The 26,490-nt window shown below is 38.6% G+C and overlaps 1 protein-coding gene across 1 annotated transcript in view; it reads left to right on the forward strand.

The window, feature by feature from the left end:
• The window catches only part of LOC129507006 (collagen alpha-4(VI) chain-like), a 91,788-nt gene that overhangs the window by 33,122 nt on the left and 32,176 nt on the right, over positions 1-26,490 (forward strand). The window contains exons 13-25 of the mRNA XM_055321101.1: positions 960-1,031; positions 2,085-2,111; positions 3,777-3,821; positions 5,932-5,985; positions 7,968-8,030; positions 8,379-8,444; positions 14,236-14,289; positions 14,407-14,442; positions 18,222-18,284; positions 20,158-20,220; positions 21,243-21,305; positions 21,842-21,904; positions 24,339-24,389. Coding sequence (XP_055177076.1) covers positions 960-1,031; positions 2,085-2,111; positions 3,777-3,821; positions 5,932-5,985; positions 7,968-8,030; positions 8,379-8,444; positions 14,236-14,289; positions 14,407-14,442; positions 18,222-18,284; positions 20,158-20,220; positions 21,243-21,305; positions 21,842-21,904; positions 24,339-24,389 — 720 coding nt within the window. The remainder of the gene's footprint in view (positions 1-959; positions 1,032-2,084; positions 2,112-3,776; positions 3,822-5,931; positions 5,986-7,967; positions 8,031-8,378; positions 8,445-14,235; positions 14,290-14,406; positions 14,443-18,221; positions 18,285-20,157; positions 20,221-21,242; positions 21,306-21,841; positions 21,905-24,338; positions 24,390-26,490) is intronic.

A 26,490-nucleotide genomic window follows, 5' to 3' on the forward strand; every position in this document is an offset into this window, starting at 1 on the left:
CATTTTATAAATGGAGGAAATTGTAGTTCATAGAGTCATGTGCTTATGTAAGTTCACAAGGCAAGTTGGAGGCAGAACTAAGACTTGAACCTGGGTCCTTTCATTTTTGATTCAAAGTGCTTCTTGCTTTACAGCATTCTCTTTTACTATCCCAGGCAAGCTTATGTAGTTAAGTCATTCAACCTCATTAAATCAAAGGGAGATTACATTTATAAACCCTCTTGATGAAAGCTCATGGGATATACAGTAATTTCTAATTTATATTTAATCATTTTGGCAAAGGCATGCTATTTACCATTCCCTTCCCTATCCAATACCTAGATCAAAAGGTTATATTCACTAATATAATTTAGGAAATCATTCTGCAAATCCTTATTGGGTATCTACTATGTGCCAGATACTGTACTTAAGGCTGGAAACCCAGAGATAAATGAAACAGTGTCCTTGTCCCCTAAAAGCTCTCAAAATAGCAGGAAACAATATGACACAGAAACAGGTAATAGCACACAACATAACAGAAAAATCTTCTCAGAAGAAGAGGTAACATATGATCTATACCTTAGGAATGGGCAGGATTTCACCTAGAAGAGAAAGAGCTAAATAATGGCTGATTCTTTGCAGAACCACAAGGAAATCTTGTCCAATTCTAGCTGCCAGAAGGAAATGTTCAGACAGATCTTCCATTTTGTTTGAATAGTGAAGTTTTGCTCATGTGGCTTGAATGAATTGATCAAAAATATAGATAATTCAGATTTGTATGATTTGGGGATGTCACTATGGGCAGTTGACGGATGAACATTCTGATCATCTTGTAGGTGATCTTATCAGGTCTTTAAGGTTATAGAAGTAATTGTAAGGACAATGTCATATTTTAGTCATTCATTATTGCTGGTTTGAATCGGTTGGGTGATGATGGAGATAGTTGCTTGACTGTTTCCATGTGTGTCTTTATTCCATAGGGAGAAAGAGGCCCCCAAGGCCTTCCTGGACCCCGAGGTGAGGAAGGATGCCCAGGTGTGAGAGGACCAAAGGTGAGTATAGACCTCCAGCTGTGGAGTTCTTTCCCTGTCCCTGTTTTGTTCCTTGAGTTTGAGGAAAATCTGACTTCAACATAGTGTCTTAGCTCTTTCTCAGACTGAGGGGTTCCCAGAAATAGAGCCCGAGAAAAGGAATCAATGCAAATACTGAGGGGATCTCAGTAAATACTAGCAAGATGAGAGATAAGTTAAGGAAGGAAGGTGGCCTATAAAGGTTATGATATCAATTAGATTACTACTGTGGGTAGATGGAGCCTAATCCCACTGAGGAACTGTATGAGCCAGTGTTGAACATGTACCCCAATGTTGTCCCACCCAAGGAGGGAGAGAGCTGGGATATTTATACACCACATCCTATCAGGCATTATTTGCAAGCTGCTCCCAGTGGATATTAATTCTCCAGCACTTCTGACCTGCATTGCATATGGACAGGCTCCAGTACCAGAAAAAGCCCTCTGGCAAAGTCCTAGTGCTGGCAGTTGGAAGGGGATTTGAGAATACTGAAATTTTAAAGTCTAAAGAAATAATGGGTGGGGCCCCTTTTTTAGTGGCTTCCATAAGTGCCTCTTAACATTCCAGGATTAGAGAATCTCCCTTAATAAAGCCAGAAGATTTTCTCTACAATTTCCGACCCCTATAGGGAGTTTTTCTGACTGTAGTGATCATATACTGTACATTCTAACAAGTCACTTTTTCAGTTAATTTGTCCTATTGTTCCTGAAAGCCTTCTCATGCTGCTTAAACATTGTATTCTCACTTTTTTTGGAAAAAAAATTATTATTCTCTTAATAAGTTGCAGGTCATTGCCACTTCCTGCTTGCCCCTACTATGTGAGGAATTACTGATATGAATTTCTTCAAGTCACAGGCAAAGGGGAGTGGTAGTAATCAGAGTGCTGTGATGTCCATTATAGTCACTGGAGAAGAAATCTTCATTTTGGTCTCCTAATTGCATTTTCTTGAAATTCAGGAATATATCATGTCCTAAGTGAAACAGTTTTAAAAATCTGATTCAAACTCAATTCTTCTTATTTCTTCCTATCTTTAGGGAACAAGAGGATTTTCAGGAGAGAAGGTAGGTGACCTTCCTTCCTCCTCTTAAACTGGAGAGCAATTTCTTTTGGGAATAGTACTGAGTCCACTTGCTTTTCCTTTGCTTCAGCAAAGTGACACTTAAAACTTTTTGACAAAAACTTTTTGTCAGATGATATTACTAGCCAAACTGCCATGCTAATGAATGGTTAAAAGCAGGGATATATATGAAAATTTACAATTATCTATAATAACTTAACCACCATATTTAACATATGAGGCTCTGAAAGAGTTGATCCTGGATCCAAGGTGTAGTAGGGAGAGTCTGGTCAAGGTGAGTATCAACTGGGAGATGGATGCCGGGATAAGGTATGAAAGCAGCTGGCACAATAAGGGAATGACTCTACATTTGGATCCAGAAGCAAAGTACCCATTCGCTCATTCATGCACTCAAAAAATATTTTCATAGGCACCCACTCTGTTCCCCACATTATCCATGGGAGTGGCTACAAAGTGATGAACAAGACAGACAAGGGCTGATAGAGCTTCTTTACTCATGTCTCCTGGTACCACTGATTCACCCTTATATATATTGGCCTGTGGTAAATATATCACATAATTTTAGTCCAGGAGTTTGGTGTACTTATTTTCATGGACTAACTCAGCTGTCCTTTGGGTTAAAAAAAGTGCCTGAAACTTGATTTCCTTGTACAGATAGTAGGAGTAAATCAACTATACCACACATGTAATATGCATTTTATTTGGCTTGAGAAACTCTGGACTTTTTTTCTCCTTCAAAAGACGTTTTATAATAAATATGATTTTTAAAAAGATTTTTATTTTTATTTATTTGAGAGAGAACAAGAAGGAGAGAGAGGGGGGCAGGGAGGATGAGCAGGGGGAGAGGCAGTGGGAGAAACAGACTCCCAACTGATCAGGGAGCTCGACGTGGGGTAGGACCCTGGGCGGGGGATCATGACCTGAGCTGAAGGCAGACCCTTAACCAACTGAGCACCCAGGCACCCCTATAATAAATATGTTAACTGTCATTCTGAGATAGTTGGCAAAATGAACAGCCCATGAGTTGAAAAGGATGGAATAGTTGACGAGATGTCACTCTGCAGCTGCCAGTTTTTACTCTTATCCAGTTAGCTTCAGGTTTTCTGTTAAGTTTTATCATTAACTCTCCCCAAGTACATACATGTGGATACACTCCCATGTAAGTCCTCCTTAATCTGAGATCTTCTGAGTTTCCATTATGCAAATTAATTCAGACATATTTGCCAATGACAAATTAAAAAAATTAATTTAAAATTAAATTTAAAAAAGCCAGTGACAAAAGGACCATCTATAGCATGCAGACAATCAGTGGGAAATGTCTCATTCAGTCTTGTGGAAGAGCTACAACCTGTTCCCAGTGCAAAAGTTGAAAAAGAAGTCTATCTATTTGAAATTTGAATTTCTTTTTTCTTTTCTTTGGAGCCTAAAACTGTCAGGAAAAAACAGTGTAAAATGCTAGTGACTATTTTGGGAATGAAAATGATCATTGTTTCTTAACATATGAATGCAGTATATAAATGTCATTTCAGAAGGTCTAGATTTTTCTTCCAACTAAGGCAAATATTAGCAAGGAAATTAATATCAAAGCAATAAGCACGTACACCTGGTCCTCTTTTCTCTAATGGTTTCATCCTCCTTTGCTCCACAGGGAAGCCCTGGTGATGAAGGTGTTGATGGCTTGCTTGGGGAACAGGTATAGAAAGTTTCCCCTTTCTATGTTTCTCCCTCTACAAGCTTGGCATTTATGCTCTCTATACTTTCCATGATATGGTCTAGAAATGTTAGCATGTGTACTCAACAGTATCTAAAGTTAATCTGTTATTTACCCTTATCCTCAGAATATAAGGACCCTAGAAACTTATTTTTTTTTAAAGATTTTATTTGTTTATTCATGAGAGACATGAAGAGAGAGAGGCAGAGACATAGGCAGAGAGAGAAGCAGGCTCTATGCAGGGAGCCTGATGTGGGACTTGATCCCGAGACTCCAGGATTATACCCTGGGCCAAAGGCAGATGCTCAACCGCTGAGCCACCCAGGCATCCTGAGGACCCTAGAAACTTAGCTCCAATTGAGAACCTCCCATAATCACATGTTATTGTTCAGTATTTTATTCCCATATGTTTTTGCTATCAATAAGATACTGTTACAGTTATCATTTTACTTAGTCATTGCTTATCCAGCTTTACCCTCATATTTGTTGATGCCTTCAAAAGAACATGAAAGATCCTGTTTCTTTTGCCTCAGGTACAACTTTTAGAATTTACTTTAATGAAGGTTATAAACACCCTTGGTTTTTGTTTCTCTGAAAATCTATTTTACCATTTTTTCTTGAAAAATAGTTCTCAGGGAAATAATGATTTTCTTTCAGCACTTAGAAAATGGAATTTTGTAGTCTTCTGGCTTCAGTTATCTTCTGCCTCTCATTATTGCTGCTAAGAAGTTATCCATCAAACTCATTGTTGTTGCTTTGTCAGCAATCTTAACAAAATATATGATGCTTTAAAAGTTTCCATTTCTTTCTAGTGTTCTGCAGTTTCAATATGATGTGTCCAGGTGTGGGTTTCTTTTTATTTATCCTGCTTGGGGCTTGTTAGGCTTTTGAATTTGAGCATTTGTGCCTTCTGTCAGTTTTGGAAACTCCTTAGCTAATTCTCGTTTTGAAATGTTTATCCTTCCTATTTTCTTTAGTATCTCTTTATGGAAGTCTAATTAGAAATTTATGAGACCTTATGCTATCCTCAATGTCTTTTAACTTCTCTTTCATATTTTTGTTTGTCTTTCTCTGCTGCATTTGGAGTACTTCCTTCAGTTTCTTTCTTTTTTTTAAATATATATTTTTAATTTTTATTTATTTATGATAGTCACAGAGAGAGAGAGAGAGAAAGAGAGAGGCAGAGACACAGGCAGAGGGAGAAGCAGGCTCCATGCACCGGGAGCCCGACGTGGGATTCGATCCCGGGTCTCCAGGATCGCGCCCTGGGCCAAAGGCAGGCGCGAAACCGCTGCGCCACCCAGGGATCCCCGTCCTTCAGTTTCAAGTTCACTAATCCTTATGTCACTTTTGTTTAATATACCATTTAACCTGTCAATTTTTCATTTTGATTATTCTGATTTTCACTTTAAGAAGTTCTATTTGATTCTTTCTCAATTCTGCTTGGTCTCTTTTTTGACAGTTGCTTATTATTTTACTCATTTTTTAACCTATTTAAGTATATGAAATATACTTATTTTATATTCTTCATATGATAATTCCAATAGTTGTAGGCAATACAAGTCTGATTTTGTTGCCTGTTATTCCTACTGGCTTTTCCCTCATCGCATCTCCCTCACATATGTGGTGACTTTTATCTTAAACTCATTTTTAAATAAATTTCATCTGTGAGAAGTCACTAATGCCTGCATTGAGATTATTTGCCTATGTCACATACTTGGTGGCACTTCGTCCTGAGATCCCTTTAAAATAAATGATGAGCTTTTGGATTTTCACACTGCAGTCACAGAGTGATCAGAAGTCCTGAGGAGAGCCAATGGCTGTTACTTCTCTGGATTTCTGCTTTCTCTTTACTCTGAGCTCTAAGGATTTCTCTTGTTCTTTATCAGCTCATGAACATTTATGGAGTATTTTAAACTTTGTTATCTGGAATTTTATATTGTTTGTCAAAAAAAGATTGTTCAGGCATCTAATCTGTCACATACAAGTCGAATAGTAAAGCTCTTGGCTGGAATGTGAAACTATGTGAAAAAAGTTTCTGGTGTGACTTGATACACAAAGCTTCTTTGAATATTTATTTTTCTTTTTCTAGGGTAATCGTGGAGCCCCAGGGTCATCTGGAGAAAAAGGAAATAGGGGAAATCGGGTAAAGTGTGAGGATATTTTTCTCTCATATTCCTATTGCACAAACTGACCTTGACAGTCTATTTTTAAGTTCTGGGAAAGAATCCTCTGGCGGTTTAAGTTCTAGATTGGGAGTTAAAGGGCAATAAATATTAGCTCTTTGCAATCTTTTTAGTTAAGACCCTTCTGTGCAGCTAGTGAAATGAGTGATGTAAACTGGCTTCCTTAGCCTTTGGAGCTATAATCGCCATGCCCTACCTCATGGGCTTTGCAAGGCTCCCTGTCACCAATGATTCATTCTAATACCATAGGTCTCTCAGCCACATCCTTCATTATTCTCAGTCCAGAACTGTGTTTCTCTCAGACTACTACTCACTGTGCCTTGAGGATTCCTTGTGCATACCCTCTCTGTGTCTTAGCTTGTGCTAAGTACCCCATCCTTGAGCAACTTTTCCCTGCCTCCATCACCTTCTGCCCAATTTCCAGCTTTACTCTTTCCTCCTCAGGATGCCCTCCTTGATTGTATGAGTCTGTAGTGCTCTCTCCCTTCTCTATATCCTTCCCACATACATTATTTGTACTACCTGCTTGACAGGATTATTCATTGCCTTGTGCTGGTAATTATATTTCTATGTAAGGGAAGGAAGGTGTATGGTGTATGTACTACAGCTCTCCTTTCCCATGCCCATGGCAGACATTACTAAGTATGGAATCCAGCCAGAAGGATCCATCTCAGAACCAATATCATCAGTTTCTGTTGATTGACTGGATTAGATAAAGGGTGGGGTTATGTTTTTTTGCCCCTTATGGAATTAGAGCAAAGCTTTTACCCCAATATGTGGATTGGTTTCCTGATCAGATAAAACAAAGAGTCATAAGAAATGGTTATTTATTGAGGGAGGTTTAATTGATAAGCTGCAATTTGGGGACTAGATTTTGGAGAAGGTGGAGGAACACCACACTTTTTTCAAGACTGGAGAGACCTGTTTCCATCGAATTTAGTTAAATTCAATAAACACATGTTAAGGACTTCCTACCTGTAGAATCTATCTAGTAAAACACTTAGAAGTTGGGCATGTCATAATAAGAACCAAATGCTAGCCTCTGTATTCCATTTAATCTCCATAATGGCCCAATAAGAAATTTGCCTGGTAGTAAATTGGATAGCAAGTTGGAATTTAGAATTAACTAACTTACCTTTTATCATTATATCAGGCCAGGAAAGAGGTTAAGCAGGAGTTATCAGTAACAATAAAAAGTGGCTTTTTTTTTTTTTGAGCCTAGAGAACATTCCATTCCCTGTGTATCTGAGAACCAGATCCCAGAGATGGGTCCCACTTCATCATGCTCGGAGTGTGGCATATACCCTCTAGAAACAGGCAAATAATACAATTTGAGGAAGGTTTCTGGGGTAGGGGCTTTCTCCAACTCTATGGTTCTGTAGGAACTACTTCACAGAGGGGGTACCATTAACAGCAGGTTTTAAAAGAGGCAATTTGCTAATCATGCCATAGTCTTATGGCAAGTTGCATCACCTTGCTGGTTCTCTTTCTATAGTAGGAACTCCAGAAGTATTTTTCTCTCTTTTGCTCTTTTTCATGAGATCTTGCTGTACCAGTGCTGCCCATGTCTGTGGTAGGGAAAGCCTTCTTCTGATGTGTGTTTCTGGGTAGGAGTATCAGGGAAAAGTAGAAAGATCAGGGATTTGGTGGCAGGGAGAACTGGGTCCAACTTCCCTGAGCCTTAGGTTTCTTGCATGCAATATGTAATTCCTGAGTTATGAGGGTTCAGTGAGGTAATGCACACAAAAGGCCACATATATCACAGATTTCCAATATGCTCTTTTCTGCATCTCAGCCTCACCTATTTGGCAGCAAATGCCTTAAAGTTCAAGTACTAAATTGCTCTTCTAATGTGATTCTCATTTTGCCTCTTAATGTTTTCTTTCCTTTAGGCAATAGATGATCTTTTAAAGTGACACTTTATTTTCCTCTGTGATTTAAGGGCTTGCCGGGACCACCTGGATGGCCTGGAGAGCGCGGAGAGCCTGGGTTAAGGGGAGACCCTGTGAGTGCTGGTTGAAGGATTTCAGCTGCTTTAACCCAGGGACTTATAAACAGTTTGCTTTGACACAAGGATGGCAGTTAATTATTCATTAATGAGGTATCTGTTCCACCTATCTTAGCCTTGCAACAAATAAGAGATTTGTGAGAAAACTCATTTTATAGAACATTTGGGTTCTTAAAGAGTTTGCAGCTTTAATTGCATTGGGTATTTAGGATTTCTGAGCAGGCCCAGACAATTAGAAAAGGTCCTCCTTGGTTGGTGCCTTTTTTTTTTTTTTTAAATACTTCCTGTAATTTCTCTTCCCATCTTTCCCATCTACTTGAGGTAAGCAAACTTTTCTTTTCTCAGGGGAATCCTGGAGCAGATAGTTACATTCAAGGCCCTAAGGGAGAAAAAGGAAGGCGTGGACACCAGGTAAGATGATCTCTGTTCATTTGGGGATGCTGATACATTTGGGAAAGATGTTAGCTGGTGAAGAAGGCTTGAGCATTTTGGTTGCATCAAATAGAAAACCAGAGAGTAAAGCTGTGGGATTCCACTGCCCATGGAGACAAGACCTCTGAATGCTAATCTCTACTTATATCCTCATCCTCAAATCCTTGTCTCGTGGTTTCTTTTTCTTCTGGAAAAAAACTCATTTCCCACACTAGGAATATGCATTACTTTATCTCTTTTGTCCTTGGTTTCTTCATCTTCAAAATGAAAGCATCAGGCTCAGTGATGCTAAAATCTTTTCAGTTTAAAAATTCTCCAATTTCATAATGATGTCTTGATTTAAAAGCTGATCAGGCCATTGCACCGCTTACTTGCTTTCTACCATAGCCAATGTTGATTGATGTGAATTTAGTACTAGCCATTTTTTAAAAGATTTATTTATTTATTCATCACACACACACACACACACACAGAGGCAGAGACATAGGCAGAGGGAGAAGCAGGCTCCCCACGGAGACCCTGATGCGAGACTCAATCCCAGGACCCCAAGATCATGCCCTGAGTCGAAGGCAGACATTCAACCACTGAGCCACCCAGGTGCCCCAACTACTAGCCATTTTTAAAGATAAGATCCTTGTCTAGTCTGGAAGACTGGAAATGTCATGACAGAAGGCATCACCAAAGGTAAAAGATCTGTTAACTTTGCAGATGCCACTAACTGGTTGGAAGTCATATTTAGATTTTTTTAAATGTCCTAGTCATTAAAATGCATGACTGAAATATGACTAAAGTAACCCAGTGCCTCAGTCCTCATATCTCATCATTCTCAATTTCCAGGAACAAGGTCTGCACAACAAAATGTTTACAACTGTAAAGCAACTTCTTTTTGCTTTGAACTCCAATTTGCCTCCTTTGACAAAAATTTAGGATGTTAATTCTCTTCCTGGATTGTGGCTTGTTCCATTCATTTTATATATGTCCAGGTCCTGAGCAGAATCCAGTTTGTAACAGGATCATTTTTGCGTAGCTATGCAAGAAAACCATAATCCTTACTACAAGAATTTCTCATCCTGTTGTTAATTACAGTTATTTTGGATGAACTCCATTGAGAAGGTTCTCTTGGATGAATTGAGATCAGAAAGGCCTGTAAACAGCCACTCAATCAGTTATGGGGTTGAGCTAAGAGAACAGCAGGGCAGCACCCCTTAACTCATTTGGGCTTTGGTTTCTTCATCTGCAAGGTGGGAAGGTTAGAGAAACCATTTCAAAGTTTCCATGAGTTAGTGGTTGTCATGGGAGGAAAGTTTATGAGTTGAGCTTTGTTTCCATGGTTTCCTCATGGTTTTACAGCTGGGAAGGAACTCAGGCCTCTAGACAGGTGCTCCAGTACTCTGTGCATCACAGAACCTCAGCCATGGGGAGAAGCTCCTGCTCCTGGTTTTCTGAGGTCTCCATTGCTGACTTTATAGCTAAGGGTTAACTTGGAACTTCAGATCTCCGAATTGTGTGTGCAAACAAAAATTGTGACCCTCTGAAGTGGTGCCATGTCATACTGAACTTGTGTTTCACGTGGTTTCCATTCCCATGCTGAGCTCAAAGAAGGGTGCTAATTCTCTGACTAGACTTAGGGAATAAAAGTCACTCTCACCAAATGACATAAACCTGATGCTGGGGATGCTGAATGAAATTCTAGCTTAAGCGCCATTATAAAATAAACCTTTAGGGGTCAGTCTTTCCTCGGTACAGGTTTCCTTGGCACTCCTATGAAACCATTCTCTGAAATCAAGTATTCAGAGAAGCAGCAATTACCATTAATTTCTATGGAAACATTTTCAAGTGTTCCCAGACCCCCAAAATAACTTCCCTTCGGCTTCCCTTATACCTTAGGACACATCTTGCTAAGGGATGCACAACATGAATTGAGATGCACGGATGCTCAGAGTTCAAAGCTATGGTGGCTGGATGCTGAGATGCTGAGTGTGGCCCCAGGGAAGAAGCTTGGCGGGGCCTCTTGCTTCATGAGGTGCACGCTGCCTCTGTGAAGGCTCAGTGCAAAACCCATGCTGAGCGCTGTGTTCAGCACTTTTACTTTTCACTCTTTTCCGTAAAAGTGAAAATCCTCCTTGAATTTCTTTTGGTTAGTGAAACCTGGTACTAATGTTGGTTTGAATACATACTTTTAAAAAGGAAGGATACCTGCATTCCTTTCTGAATTGAACCAAGGAGCAGATTCTGTGTTGCAAATTGGATGGAGACAGTCCCCTAAATGAAGCAATCTTTTCAACGAAACCTAAAAGCTTTATTATACAGCTGGTATTGGGGAAGGGATGGAAAACCCATCATGCTTTTCCACTTCTGAGAAGGAAAACCAATACAACCCTTTTTGAAGGCAAATTGGCAACACACATCAGCTGGGACTGCTACTTGTTGTTTGTATTTTTTAACATACAAGTGACAGAAAGCCTGACTGGCAGTGTTAAGCTAATAAACATATTTTTGACAATCTGGGGAAAGGTAATTCGGGGTTTGGTACACTAGCTCAGTGATGTCATCAAAGGCTAGGCATGTCATCAGGGACTCAGCCCCTTTCTTCCATGGTGCCATGTTCAGTGTGGTGCCTGGATTTAGCAGCCCAAGTATTTTGTCTTTGCTGTTGCATAAAATGCCAGAAAGAAAGGAACTTTCCTCCCATCAGGGCACTGCCAGCAATATTCTCTTTTTGGATCATTTGGTTCATTGGCTGGGTCCTGTGCTCCCTACCTGCCCTTAACCCATTTTGAGAGACCCAGAGAAGGCAAGTGTCTGACAGAGGAGGTGAGATTTCCATGATTGGTTTAGACCCATCATAATTCATCCTGTGGAGCTGGGCATGTTGTCCCAAATGAAACAGATTTTCTTAGCAAGAAAGAAAGAGGCAAGAGTGTTGTGTAGCCCCCAATTGTGTCTGCCACAGATTAAGGTATATGTGTCCTTTAATCCAGTCTTTCCAGTTCTAGAACTTTACCTAGAAGCTAATTATGGACCACAAAAAAATTTGCCCCAAGGATGAAGATTAGATTATTAGATTTTAAATCACCACGCTGCTTGAATGTCCAATGATAAGGGATTGTTTACATCAACAATGGCACCCAATCAAATATTACTAAGTCATGAAAAATAGTTTACAAGACTATTTCATTACAAGAAAAACATTTATGATGTAATATTAAGTGAAAAGATCAGATTACAAAATTTGTTTTTAGCAAGAGTCCAAATCATTTGAGGGTTATTTGGAGGTCTTATGACATTTCTCTTCCAAATATTCAATAAGTAACTTTCAAGAACAAGTACACTCTCTTATCTAGAAGTAATATAGTGATCACACTAAAAAAAATTAATGTAGTGCAAAAATCTTTTTTTAAAAGATTTTATTTATTCATTCATGACAGACACACACACACACACAGAGAGAGAGAGAGAGAGAGAGAGAGAGGCAGAGACATAGGCAGAGGGAGAAGCAGGCTCCATGCAGGGAGCCTGATGTGGGACTCGATCCCGGGTCTCCTGGATCACACCCCGGGATGAAGGTGGCGCTAAACCGCTGGGCCACTGGGGCTGCCCAGCAAAATTATTTTCTAATATGCAATTCATATTCAGATTTCCACATTTATGCCAATGAGGCCCTTCATGGCTATTTTTTATTGTTGTTGTTCTGAGACCCAGTCAAAGAGCATGTGGCATATTTAGTTGCCTTGACTCAATAGTGTCCTTTAGTCACAGCTGTTATCCAGTTATCTGTTTCTGTGACATTGACATTCCCAACCAGTTATTTTGCTAAACATCCTTCAGGATTTGTCTGATTGTTTCCTCATGCCTAGAGTCAGGTTAAACATTTTTGGCAGGAGATTAAGTAAGACAGCATCCTTCTGAATCAGTTGTCTAGCTGTCTTGTTACAGGTACATTAATTTGGTCACCTGATAAAGATGGAGTTCACTAGATTTATCCATCATAAACATACTTTTCTTTGTAATGATCAAGGAATCTGGCAATGATACTCTGAGACTGTAAAATTCTTATTTCCTGACAATCTTCAAACACTCAATGATTCCAACATCTGCCCAGATGATTTCTTTGCTATGCTGGCTGCTAAAAACTGCCTACTTATTGAAATGAAAAAAATGATAAACATTTTAAGAAGGAATTTTTTTTATATATAGACCAATTGTGAGGGTGCCTTGCATGAAACCTCCTTTTTCATACAGTCTACCATATTTTAAAAGAATTCCCCTTGTTAAAATAACACTACTGGGGCACCTGACTGGCTCAGTTGGTTAAGCGTCCAATTCTTGATTTTGGCACAGATCATGATTTCGGGGTCCTGGGATCCAGCCCCATGTCAGGCTCCATGCTCGTTGGGAAGTCTGCTTCAGGATTCTCTTTCTCCCTCTGCCCCTTTTCTCTATCAAATAAATAAGTCTTTAAAAAAAAAAAACAACAGCACATAGATACTTGGGAATACAGAAAAGTAAAATGTAGAGAAAAAATTTATAGTTTCAGTAGTCAAGAAAAAATCAGTTTATGAAACTTTCCTAACTTGGTGATGGTGAAGCTACTCTCCCTGAGAAAGTCAGAAAAGGATCGTATGGGCTTATTAAAAAATGTCCTAGTACAGTATAGGGAAATGAGGAAACATCATTTTGTCTTTCTCCATATTTGGGATGAATTATTCTTTCAGAGAATTTAACACACTTGAAAAGAATTTATAACATATTTTTTCTCCTTCATAAGCTTTTGATAAACATAATTTTTAATGGCTGCATACTATTTCAATAAGCATTTCTCCATTATTTAATCAATATATCTGTCCTTGCAGCACAAAAACAGCCATAGTCAATACAGAAACGTGGATTTCATATAATCAACATATCTCTCATATTGTGGAATATTTATATTGTTTTGGAATTTAATGTATTATAAATAACAATTGGAAGAACAGCTTTGCACAAATGTTTTCATTTCTACATTTTACATTCTTTCCCTGTTTATGTGTTCTTACTGAGTTAGCATGTGATTTTACTGAGTATCTAAAATATCCCTACTTGGGATCCAAGGTGATTTCTGTTTCTCCTGCAAGATGGACTCGTTCTTTCTCTGGACACCACTCATTTTTTCATTTCTGACCTTAAAGAAGTAAGAGCACTAAGAGGGTTTCCTCATCCTAACTGTGTATAACCTCTCCCTCCACCATCATCTGTGTATATTGGTCACTGCAGATGTGCAGAGACACACTCTTCTACCTTCTGTTTCTGTCTGCCACTCTGCACCCTATATGATGGGTAAAAAGTAAAGCGCCAATATTTTTTAAGTATTAAGCACAGGCTATTGGGGAATATGTCTGACTACTTTCCCAGCATGATGAACCCCAAAGAGTTGTCACAAGAACAATCTTGGGGGAAAGATGCCTACAACATGGTTATTTTAAAACACCAGAATTAATCCATTTGCTTCTAGAGAAGTGCTGACCAATAGAACTTTCTGAGATTATATATCTTATATCTGTGTTGTCTAATATGGTAGCCACTAGTCACATGTTGTTACTGAACACTTGAAATGTGTATAGTGTAACCGAGAAGATGAATTTTTAATTTAATTTAATTTTAATGAATTTGAAATTGATAGCCACATGTGGCTAGTCGCTTCTGTATTGGAGAGCCCATGTATGAAGAGTAAGTACAGAAGGGTGTAGACATCTAAACTTATATTCCCTTTACTTCTTTTCTTCCTTTTCAGGGAAGTTCTAGTTTTGATGGGCCTCAGGGAGTACCTGGAAATGTTGGTCCTCAGGTAAGTACAACCACTCATGGGGTTGTATTTCAGCTGCTTTTGTGGAGGAGAGAGGTAGGCTGGGGTGAAATTGGCTTGTTTCCTTCTCTAAGGTCTCTGCTTCCCTTCTACTTGTAGGGGCCAAGAGGAAGACGAGGCATGCCAGGGCTAAAGGTCAGTGCTTTCTGGAAAGACTTGCTTCTCATTCTCCAGATATGGCTACTTTAATTAGTACTCTCTGGGCTCAAGGGATGTGGTGGTTGGGTTGTTTGAGGTTACAGGAGGATCACTGAGAAGTTTTCATCAAGACCTTTTTCGTGAAGAAGAAAAAGTTTATGTGGTTCTCTGCTTCCCCTCCAGCCTAGTATAATATTTTATTTAGATTGAAAAGAAGCTAATTCCATAATGAATGGTTTTACCTCTGAAATAATGATTTTTCCATTCAAAGAAGTGGGACTTCCTGCTGGTGCTCAAGGGGATCTCATAGTCCCTAAGCAAAGAAAAAAGACCAAGCTTTTACCATTTATCCAAATGGGAGGATGTGATTTGAGGGTAGGATAGGGGGTGCTATCTCTGTGGGGGAAGTGTATTCTACTAAGCAATTATCTAGCACCAGTCACTGTCCTACACCTTTATTTCTAACACCTCCTGCAAACCTTTCTACAACCCTAGGAATTAGGAACATCATTGATTACCTTTTACAGATAAGAAAGAAAATACAGATTTAGCAAAACTTGTTAGAGGCCAGATGGCTAATAATCAGTGGAGATGGGATTCAAATCTAAAGATCAGGATGCTCTTGGGAATTGTTATACAAAATAAATTTATTATGTAGACTTTTCTCTAACACAGTGTGGTCATGCTCTGCTCGTAGTTTTTCTAGCATTCTCCTGATTTAGAGATGGAGGAAAAGTCAGAGATCGATTTATGTCAACTCTGACCCCAAGTATGTCTGTGTCTGTGTGTTGGGCAATGACTTCTGACGTCCTAGGTACAAAAAAAGATAGCACTTCTAGTCTTTAGACCAGTTTAGAAAAGCATGGATATTGAGAAATTCCAAGTCTCAAAAATCCCACCAAGTAAAATATTATTTCTCACAAAATGTTTAGGATTTGAAATAAATTCTTAAATATTTTCTTATACTATTAATTTGGTTTTAATAATTGTGAAATAAATAATGTCTTGAACTATCATTTTATCCTATGGTTTTTATCCCCATGAGGCAGAAAGAAATAGGCTAAGTTTTGGAGAAATTAAATGGCGTAGGCAATGGAAGGAATTTCCTACTCTTGAATTATTTTTTTTATGATGCTACGTGTAGTTTATCTAAATGTCTGCTCACCCTGGGTTCATTCTCTCCTTGGTTGGGTCATGGTTGTTTTTGTTTCTCTTTGTCACTCCATCTCCTGTATTATCCTTTTTTGATTTAATTTAAATCAGAGTGAAGCCTGTGCATAAATTTAAAGTTAAACCACATTTGTAAGCTTAGTAAAAAATATCTCCCTGTCCATTTTTTCCAGCTTTTCAGGAGCACTCACTTTCATCTCCGTGGACTTTTCCTTCTGGTATTATTGCTGTTTTTCTAAACAGCATGCTTACTCTGGCATTTCTTGGTTCTCTGTTTGGGATGTTTTTCTCTTGATTTTTGACTATGGGGGAATAAAAATTTTTCTTAACCTGCCCATCTCCTTCTCCATACACTTCCCTCCATCTCATCCTTGCAATATTCTTATTTTCTTCACTTTTCATCAAGTCAGTTCATTATTCATATGATGAGTAGGTAAATATTATTTACATCTAGGTAATGTTTGTTTTCCTTGAGGCACCCTTTCTTCTTATTTGTTTTGTGTTTTCTATGCCCATTATCAGTTAATTACAAAACTCTTTGAGAAAACTGATAATCTCCCAGTATATTCAAACATGGGAGGTTTATTTCTCTTGGATTTCTCCTTCCTGGGCCCTCTATCCTCCTGCTCTAATTCAGACATATTGCTCTCTGGGTCTCTGCACTGTTGTCTTATGGGGACAGATTGTAGAACAGCGACCTCTCATTTTGGGAGCAGAGAATAATGTATGCAAACTATTGTCTTTAATAGGAAACCTCTCCATTTTTTAATTTTTTAATTACACATTGTAATCTTGATGAGTCCCAATAGTTGTTTGCTCTTTTTCCTATTCAAGTTTTGAGTTTTTGAAATAGAGATAAAATCATAACTATTTGTAGATTCCAGTGTGAAGTGGGCTTATCCAATATGTCAATAGTTTGCTAGTTAACACACTGTGGGAGCATTGGCCATACAGATGCATTTATGTTTTTGAGACTGTAACTTGCTAAAGATAAGCAAGTACTATTGGAAGAGTACAGTTTACAGAGGTGCTGAATTCCAAATTACAGCATCCCTTGGACCTGGGGAAAATATGGCTCATTATTGTCTAGAAAATTAGATATGCTGGCATCTACAAGATGCATAATAAATTGGAATTCTAAATAAGATTTTTTTAATGAAAAACATTGTATTATGGCAAACAAATCAATGCATAGATTATTTTGGCAATAAAGGAAAGCTTTAATTTGTTAATGATGATAAAATTAAGAATATAATTCATTTTTAAGTGTCCGTAAACCCACTAGCCTCCTGCAATTATTTTCATGTTTGTGTGTTTCCTATACTAGGTAGACAATAAAGAGTTATTATAGCAGGTATAGTATTTTATAGTCTACTTTTCTGTTTCCAAATCTTCCTATTTCATATATTTTAGCATATCTGTAGAAGAACAATGATTTCCTAAACAATTCTAATGTTGAGCATTTAGGTAATTTTATTATGTTAGATATCATGGTCAGTGATGTAAAGAAAAACTGTATTAAAGGGTTTTTGTTTTCTTCCTGCTTTTGCTTTGCTGAAATGATTCCTTAATATAAATGTAAAATAAATGTGTGTATAGACATGGAGGTATAGTAAAAGAGTGTGAAATTTGCTCAATAGAGCCACAATGTTTTCAGAATGCTGCACTGTGAATGTCAGTAATGTGATGTGAAAACATTTCACAACCTATTTCAAAATTTCTAGCTACATGCCTTTTAAAACATAGTTACATTTATAAATCTAGAAATAAACTATTAAAGAGCAGAATAATATAACAGGAATGATCAATAGAAGTGCTTCCCATTTACCTGAATAATTTTAAAAACGTAAGAAGCATGAGGAATTGATCCACATAGTGATTAATTCTGAGTTTAAGATTTTTTCTCTTTGCGAATCTATGAATAAATAGTAACCTTCCCAACACATGAACAACATTAAAAAGAAGGCAGAATAATTCACAAAATGTGTATTATTCTCAATCTTAGAAAATGTATCTTCTCTGTAGAAGTGAAAATATTAATTTGAGGGAGAAATCAAGTCAGTTATTAGATGAATCATGTTAACAGCTCACCCTTTACCTAGAGAGCCAGCTTAATACTATAAGAATCTGTAGGGTTCTAAAGCCAGTTTTCTGTCATTTCTCTATGTACTGTATGTGTCTTACCCAGAATATTGCATTTGTCACTGTGTTCAACATTTTGAGTTTCTCCACATGGGATAAGGATCCTTAACATCAGTGAGCATTTAGCCCATATCCCTTAAAAGGAATGGATGGGATTTTAGGAAACTGTTATTAAGTAAAATGGGAGCTTGGGTTATTTAAACAAAGCAATTTTGCTTCTGACACCAGCTGAGACATGCAAAGACTCTGAAAGACAGTAAGAATCTGTTTTTCCAACATAAGTCGAGTCCCCTCTCCCCATATCCTCTCCAATTCCATACCCTAAGAGAACTGAGCACAGATGATCAAAATCTTTTTTTGTCTTTCTCTTGTGGCTTTCAAGTGACATCTTGCAAGGAAGCCTGCCTTCAATATGAACACTAATGATGGCTGTTGAACTCACTAAGGTTGGTTTATTTTGACAGGGTGTGCATGGAGAATCTGGTGAACAAGGTTACCAAGGAGAGCTTGGATCTCCAGGCTCACAGGTTGTATTAGTGAACTTGTTTTTAGTGGTAAAGGATACTTGTTTGAAATTATGACTTAGCTTCTTGGATAGGATTTAACATATATCAGAATGGCCTTGGATATCTCTTTTCCAGAGCCTTCTGAAGCAAATTGTACAGTCTCTATCCTGGGCAGGTTAAACTCCAATAGCTAATCTTTACTGAGTTCTTATGTTTCAGATATTAACTTGTATTAACCCATTTGATCCTTTAATGGGGTGTTATTATCCCTATTTTACAGAGAGAAATGGAGGGATGGAGAAGTTAGGTAAATTGGCCAAGCTCACACAACTAGTAAATGATAAAGATGGAATTTGAACTCAGGAGGGCTAGTTACAAAATCTGTACTCTTAATTACAGATTACAAGAGAATTACAAGAGAACAATTCAGATTGTTCTGAAGCTGGGTATTCAAAGTACTCAAATAGCACTTAATTCATTAAAATTATATTCAATTTGGCATGAAAAATCAGCAGTGTTAGCTATCATATACAGGGCACTTTGCTAATAGGGTGGGATGTTCAGAACATTAAGGCAAGGAGGGGTCTTGCCCTCAAGTGGGGTGTTGTAAACTAGTCAGTGATAGCTGGAAGTTTGAACTTCCAACCAGCTCTTTTGGAATCTTCTAAGCATAACCCAAATCTGTCATTCTGCAAACCCTTCTGGAACATGTTCTACATCTTTCTTTTAAAGGCCAAATTGTTTCCAAGTATCAAATGGAGAACTTTAAAACAACAAATGTTACTAACACACTGAATCATTCTCCATAACCTTAAAAATTCTCTGAGCATCAGGGGATAATTTTGAAAGGTTTCTGTTTTTTTTCGACTCGACAAAGGTACTAAAGAAAAAAATGGGTGATCAAAGTGTAATTAGAGATTTGTATTTATTTTATGATAGAAAATAGTGTCTGAACATAGGGGAAAACAACTGAGAGATGGATTTTTGCCTTTCCTTTGATCACTGTCTTAAATAATTTGGACCCTCCAGCACTGCTTCGTTATGGCCTTCTCTTTTATACTCACTTTATCATACCACTGAGTGCATGGGGAATAAGTTGTGTTGTGAGCCATGAGCAAGTTAATCAATAAGGCCTCTCCTTAATTTCACCTTCCACCGGCATGTGGGTATGATGCTCTATTTAAATAGGTGATCACAATACCTCATGCAGGAGTATAGAAGCCATGATCAATGCTTCTAATAGGAAAGCATTTCTCAGAAAAGCTAGAGAAAAATTAGTGTTGAAATCATTAAAGTTAAATAGATTGGAGAGAAAATGAGTACCTCCCCAGCAATGTGCCCAGTGAGATTAGGCTACTGAAATGTGCTATTGGTTCTTGATAAAATCAAAGTGTACTCTTGGTCCTCAGCCCTTGTATCTATAAAAACAGGTTGATGTATTTTGTGATCCCAAAACTTAGAATAACTATTGTATTTATGGGAGTAAAATATTTTCATTTAGAGATCAAAAAAAAAAAAAAAAAAAAAAACAGGTTGAATTTTCAAAGAAGATCGATATCCTAGCAGCCTCTCTCTCATTCCCCTTTTAGGATTTGAAATTAGTTGGGTGTACTAAAATACAAAAGCGATGTCCTGAAATTTTAGGGCTCATCAGATTCAACTGCAGAGGTCGTTACAGATATCGATGCTGAAGGCTTACATCTAATGCCTCAGGTGGAGCGAGCCTGGCATGTTTTCCCGCAGATGCTGCTGAGTAGAGTGTGATAAACCTGATAGTGCTGGGTCAGGGCACCCAGGTTTGTGTTCCCATCGGTGGCCAACATGACTTTGTGGTTACCTGGAAAATATGTCACTCTATAAGCATTGGTTGAATTTTAATTTCATCTTTGATCAGGGACTGAGAGGAAGGCAAGGACCACCAGGAAATTCTGGACACAAAGGCTTACCGGGTGCTGAGGTAGGTTTGAAAAATTAAAAGCTGCAGCAGGGCTGCTCATTAACAAAGGACAGTTCATACACTGAGTGCCAGACTAATAAGTAAAGCTACACTTGATACCCACTGATTGGTGGGTATCAAGGGTTTCTAGAGATAGTTAATTTGATCACTGGCTGTACCCCCTTCTACTCTAGGTATATTGTGGGAATATAGTGATCAATGAGATTGGGTCAGAGCTCCAAGGGTGTTTAACACAAGCTCATAGTGCCTTTAATAGTGCAAGAAAAAATAGAACTGTAAAAGGGGTATAAACGACTAATTTACTCCTCATGAACGTAAAAGGAAGCATTACTATCCCAATTTTTATGGATGAGGAAACCGAGGCCCCAAGAGATTAAAAATGATTTGTCATCTGGTTAGTAAGTGTCTAAACTGGCTTCCAGCTTGGCTCCCTCTGGTGCCCCTTCTGCTCCTGACCCAGAATCCCTGTGGTTCTTAGAAGAGTCAGATCACACTGAGACAGATGATCAGGAGAGCCTCCTAATGATGGGAGCATTTGACAAAGATTAAACCCTGAGCAACATGATTTAAGTTAGGGGTAAACATCTGGGTCTGGAGCAGCTCTGTTTTTACTCTTGATTAGGAAAAGTCTAGCCCTGTAACTGATTGTTTTCTTTCTCATTTGGTAATATTTTGTTTGGAGTGAAAGTCCGGGTGTTTGTCTTCCCAATCTCCTAATCAAATGGTGTTTTTCCCTCTAGTAGCCAGATCATTGCTCCAGTGCTCAGTACTTGGTAGATATGGACTCTTGCTCAGAAAGCCTCCCTCCTCCTCCTCCCTCCGCTCCCCTCCCCCTCCCCCTGCCAGCCCAGAGGTTAAATGTGCATATGAAGCATTTTGTATATTGAAGGATACAATTAATTGACTAAAACACGAAAGGTGATTTGTGAGTATATTACTAGTTCCAGACTATTTCAATAATAATGAGTCAGACAGTTAACTCTGTGGCACCCAAGGTGATCTTAGTCCTGGTCTTGTTGCAGGGGGTTCCTGGGCCTCCAGGGCCAGTTGGTGTGAAAGGAAAAGCTGGACTAACAGGAATGAAGGTAAGTGTCAGAGAACACATCTTTTTTTATTGCAACTTGGGTTTTCTTATACGGGTCTCTCCTACTTCCAGCAGGAATTTCTGATATGGTTGGTGGTGGTATTGACTGGCCATTAATTACCTTATAGCTAGATGGACTGATAGAGTAGGAAAGCCATATAGATTGACATGTAGCAGGATGGATGTATAGATGGCCACCTATATCAGTAGGCAAAGACATACCAATAAAAAGATAAATATGTGGATTTGCTACAAATATAGATTCTCACATTCATACCTAGAAAAAGCCAGAATAATATAATATTCTGTTACTGCTGCTTCGTACCTGGTTTTGTTAATTTTCAGTGCCAAAACCTCTACAATATTTGTTAGTTATCTGTATGTAACAAAGTCTAGAGGAAGAAACTTACCTTGGACTGTATGGTGATGCCAATAGAACATGGAAGGGGGAACTGTGGAATCTCTAAGGAAAATGACATAAAATTGCATGAACTCATAGGAGAAAATTAATTTCATGCTTACCTTTTATTGCCAAAGGGAGAGCTTGGTGTTGCAGGAGCCACAGGCCCACAGGGCCCACAAGGACTGAGAGGGCAACCTGTAAGTCTATTTCCTCTATTTTGGACTCAATTCAATTTCTTGTTTGTTATTCATTCTTGTTTCACACAAAATTATGATATTCTTGATGAATATTCGGGACACAAATATGATTATCACCAGAGCTGTTGTGAATCTAAAGAGTCAAAGATTCTCAAACCCCTCCTGTCAATAAAGAACCTAAAGACATCTCAGGATTTACTTTGTCTTCTCCCATGTTGTTGAAGAGGGAAGTCCCTCTTCTGTTTGACAAAGCTGTTTTACAAGCATTTGAGACTTTTTGGAGTACAGACAAGTTCTATGAGACATTTTTTTCCAGGGAAACAAATAAGACAGGCAATCAGAATCGCAAACTTTTAAGTGCATGGGCTCAATTACCCAGAGCATAGAAATAACCTTTGGAGACCACGGATCGTCAAAGGTTACTTCAACAGATAATTCTACCAGAGACAGGGCTATGCATTTATACCTTCCTTAGTCATCCTTCTAAATACAAGAGTAGGTTAGGTATTTTATGACTATATTCAATTCATCATTTTTATTGGAATGAGCTTTATGGTATGGAAAAATGTTGTCTTTCCCGCAGCTCCTATTTATTTGAGACTTCTTTCATCAACAGTGGAGAAAACCTGATGTTGCTTTATACTCAGCACTGAAGTTTTATTTGTTAACAAGGGGAGAAGGAAAAACCAGACCAAAAAGCTCAGACTTGATTGTGGAAAGGGAAAGAACAGAACAGGATTACTGTCAAAAAGAATCTGGGACAGTAGTGTCTACTGTTAATCTACACTTAATCCAGATGATGAAGTTAACATGGTTTAACTTTGTTAAAATATCCTAATTTAAAATAATGCAAAGGTTGTTCTTGCAGATCTCTCCCTAGGGAGCAATGTCTTTCTGGAAGGTATCAATTCAGGAATGTCAGAGGCAGATATCTCCAAAATAGACAGTTTGGGTCTCTAGGGTTGTAGATACCTGAGGCTTTGTGTGTCCTTCAGCAGAGAGAGCTAGAATAACAGCAAAGGAACCTCATTTGCATCCTTTTTGTCCCCCAATAATTCATCTTTGGCAATATTCTTTATCTTATTCTTTTTAATTTTCTAACATTTCAAACTTTCCTCCTTAGGCCATAAGAAGTAGATCTGTATTTCCTGGCCTTATTAAACCAGGCTTAAAATTTAACCTGGTTTTGACAGGCACTAAGGAGGGCACTTGATGAGATAAGCACTGGGTGTTATACTATATGTTGGCAGATTAAATTTGAATAAAATATTTTAAAAAATTTAAACTGGTTCTTTGCAGTTGACTATGTGGTTTAGTGCAGTTTTTATCCGTTCAGCAAAAAATACCTGAATGTTTCCGAATTCACTCCTTAATATGGGAAACACACTGTGTATATGTACAGATGCTAAGATCCCAGTAGTATCGTCAACATATTCATAATGTTAGCATCACCATCACTTCCACTTTGACAATCACTGCCTCCACCAACTGCATCCATTTCTATCACTGCCTCCACTGCCAGCACCATCATCATGACCAAAATCACCATCAACACCACTGCTACCACTGCCTCCACTACCACTTCCACCACCACCTCTACCACTACCACCACCACCACTGCCACCAACATCACCTCCACCACTACTACTACCACCAATCACCTCCACCACCACTGTTATTATGACCCCTTCACCACCACCACCTCCACCACCATTATTACTCTTCTGCCAACATCATCACTACTACTGTTGCCATCAGCAGCAGAATAATGACCACGTTCTCAAGTACTTTTTCTGAGCTGGCATTGTGCAAAGTGCTTTCCATGCATACTCTCACTCAATCTTCCCAGCAACCATGCTATGTGCGTGGTGTTTTACCCCATTTAACAGATGAAGAAGCCGAAACTTAGGTCGAATAATTTGCTAAAGGCCCTTCATACAGCCAGTTTGGAAATGGAATGAAAATTCAAGTCTGTCTGGGTTTATATCCTATGCACGGATTCACTCAATTGTATTGCCTCTATCCCAATCTTTTCCCCTAAAGTCTGTCTTTATCTAGCGATTTACCAAGTTCTAGAGCTTCTGCTATTGTTACTTTATCCTGCAAGAAAAGCTCAAGGGGGATTTTGTATGGTGATTTGGCTTCCTACAACTATGATATCATCTTGCGGAGGTATAGAATCTTACTGAAGAGTTAAAAACTGGAAAAAAAAAAAGGACTCATTCCATGGTCTTTAAAAATTTTAAACCCTTATCCTCTCCTTATCCTGTAAAGATAGCTTAGTGTTTATCCTATCAGATAGGATAAGCCTCTACCAAGTCCCTCTGCTTTCACCACTTCCTTGCACTGCTGATTAATCCAAGGGTTCAGATAATATAATCAATAAAGTACTGATCTGGGTAACTCTACTATTCATCTTGTATCATTTTCTTAGGGTCTTTTAGGTCCAGATGGATATGGACATCCAGGAAGAAAAGGAAAAAAGGTGAGGCTTACCTTACAGAGTATTCTGAGCTAAGGACTATAGTTTTTTATTTTATTTTACTAGAATAAGACTTATTATCCAAGTGGTGTGCCAGAAATGGTTTCTGAATGCTGTTTATGACATGCTGTAGCTGCCAGAGTTCCCTTCTTGGAAAACAAAAGCTGATTCTGTTACTGCCTTATTTAAAGATCAAACACCTTCCCTCATCTTCCTCCTGTGCCAGATCTTTCCACCCCAGCCAGGAACTTCCTTGACTCCTTGCCTTTGCAAACACTCTTGCCTATATTTGGGATGTCCTTACCCATTTCCCTCTTTTGGACAATTTTTACTCATTTTCTCAGACCATCTCACATATCAACTTCTCTTTGTAGAAGCCTTCTTAGATTTCCATGGGCAGATTTGGTGGTCCTATACTCTGTTTCTAATGTGCATTGGTCATATTTCTATGGTGGCCCCTTTCCACTGAGGCTATATTATAATTTATCCCTACATATTTATCCACCTTCCAGTTGGTGAACTTGACAGTAGGTTGGATCTTATCCAATTTTCTATTGCTGGGACAAGCCTGGCACAGAGTAGGTACTCAACAAGTATGTTCGAATATTTCTACTCCTCTAAGAAGATGGTATTTTAGCATATTGTAGTTAATGGATTGCTGACAGAGGTTTTGAAGAATGGAAGTCCTGTGAAGCTTTTGAACACATCAAATAGCAATAGCTACAGTTATCCTGACTGCTTCAGTCTGCAAGTTGCTGTTTATTGCTTCATGACATAAGAAATCACTAGGATATTTAAGGATGCCCAGCTACTTAAATCCGGGCTAGCTTCTGTGAAATTCTCTTCTTGCCCTTGATGGCACTGCTGCCATTTTATCGATCAGTAAAAAGCCCTGAGTACAATTAATGGGTATAAATGCCCCAAACATCGTAAACTCTTAGCAAATATCTGTGCAGTAATGAACAATGGGGACCTCAGTGATCATCTAGCTCAGCCTTTTTGATTTACAGATGAGAAAACTGAGGTGCAGAGAAGTGATGTAGCTTGCCAGTGGTCCCACAGCTGGTCACACATGATTAGAGATAGATCTAACTGTAGAAGCTAGCTCATTGGAGCCCCATCCTGGCAAATTAAGTCTTTATCTTTAGTGGGGAGTTTGCATAGCAGAGGAATCCTGGGTAGAATTCAAATGTCCATGTTTTAAGCCACGTCCTGGCCCTGCACTAAATCCAAGGGCAGCCTATGCTTATTGTGGTATGAATAATGTTGTGAAACACACAGATTCAGTCCACATTTCATGGGATTTTCCTGTCAAGGCTTAATGGGCTTACTTTAAACAGCCGTTATTGCTGCTTGGCTGGCTGCCTTCCCTTGCCTGTTCACTCTCCTCTCTGAATCGACTGTTTCATACCTTCTCTCCTTCCCTCAAATTTCTATGATCAGCTTTCTCTTATACATTTTAGCAGACAGTTGTGCTTTTTGTTTCATTGTTAATTAGGAGAAATATAGAAATGAGCAGAGAACCTCTGCATACATCCACCACCACAGAAGCTAACCTACTTGGCTCTGTACCCTGCCTTCCCTCCTACAGCTATGGATTAGAGCCCATGCCCTTATCTAAGACTGATTGTGTCTCTCATGGGCTGGGTTCCATTCCCTTTTTGCTTCGTTAAGGTCCTGGCTCCTTTTTCTTCTTCATCATCAAATTTTCTTCCCTCTCCATAGATCATTCCTATCAGTATACAAAGAGGTGGGAATAATAGCCCATCTAAAAATCAAACAATAAAAACTCCTCACTTAACTACATAGTCCCATTGTCCCCTTTCTCCCTAGCGGCTGAGTAGTTCTATATCTGTGGTTTTCACCCAGCGGTAATTTTACCCTCGGTGCGGGGTACACTGGGCAATGTCTGGAAATGTTTTGGTTGTCACAACTGGTGGTGGGGATGCAAATACCACCTAGTGGATAAAGACCAGAGATATTTTTCATCCTATAGTATATAGGATAGTCTCTTACAACCAAAAAGTATAGTCAGGTCCAAAATAGTAGTGCCAAGGTTGAGAAACTCCACTTTGTTTCCTCTGGTTCTCTCTAACTGATGACA

This window comes from Nyctereutes procyonoides, unplaced genomic scaffold (genome assembly GCF_905146905.1).
Source record: "Nyctereutes procyonoides isolate TBG_1078 unplaced genomic scaffold, NYPRO_anot_genome, whole genome shotgun sequence".
NCBI lineage: Eukaryota > Metazoa > Chordata > Mammalia > Carnivora > Canidae > Nyctereutes > Nyctereutes procyonoides.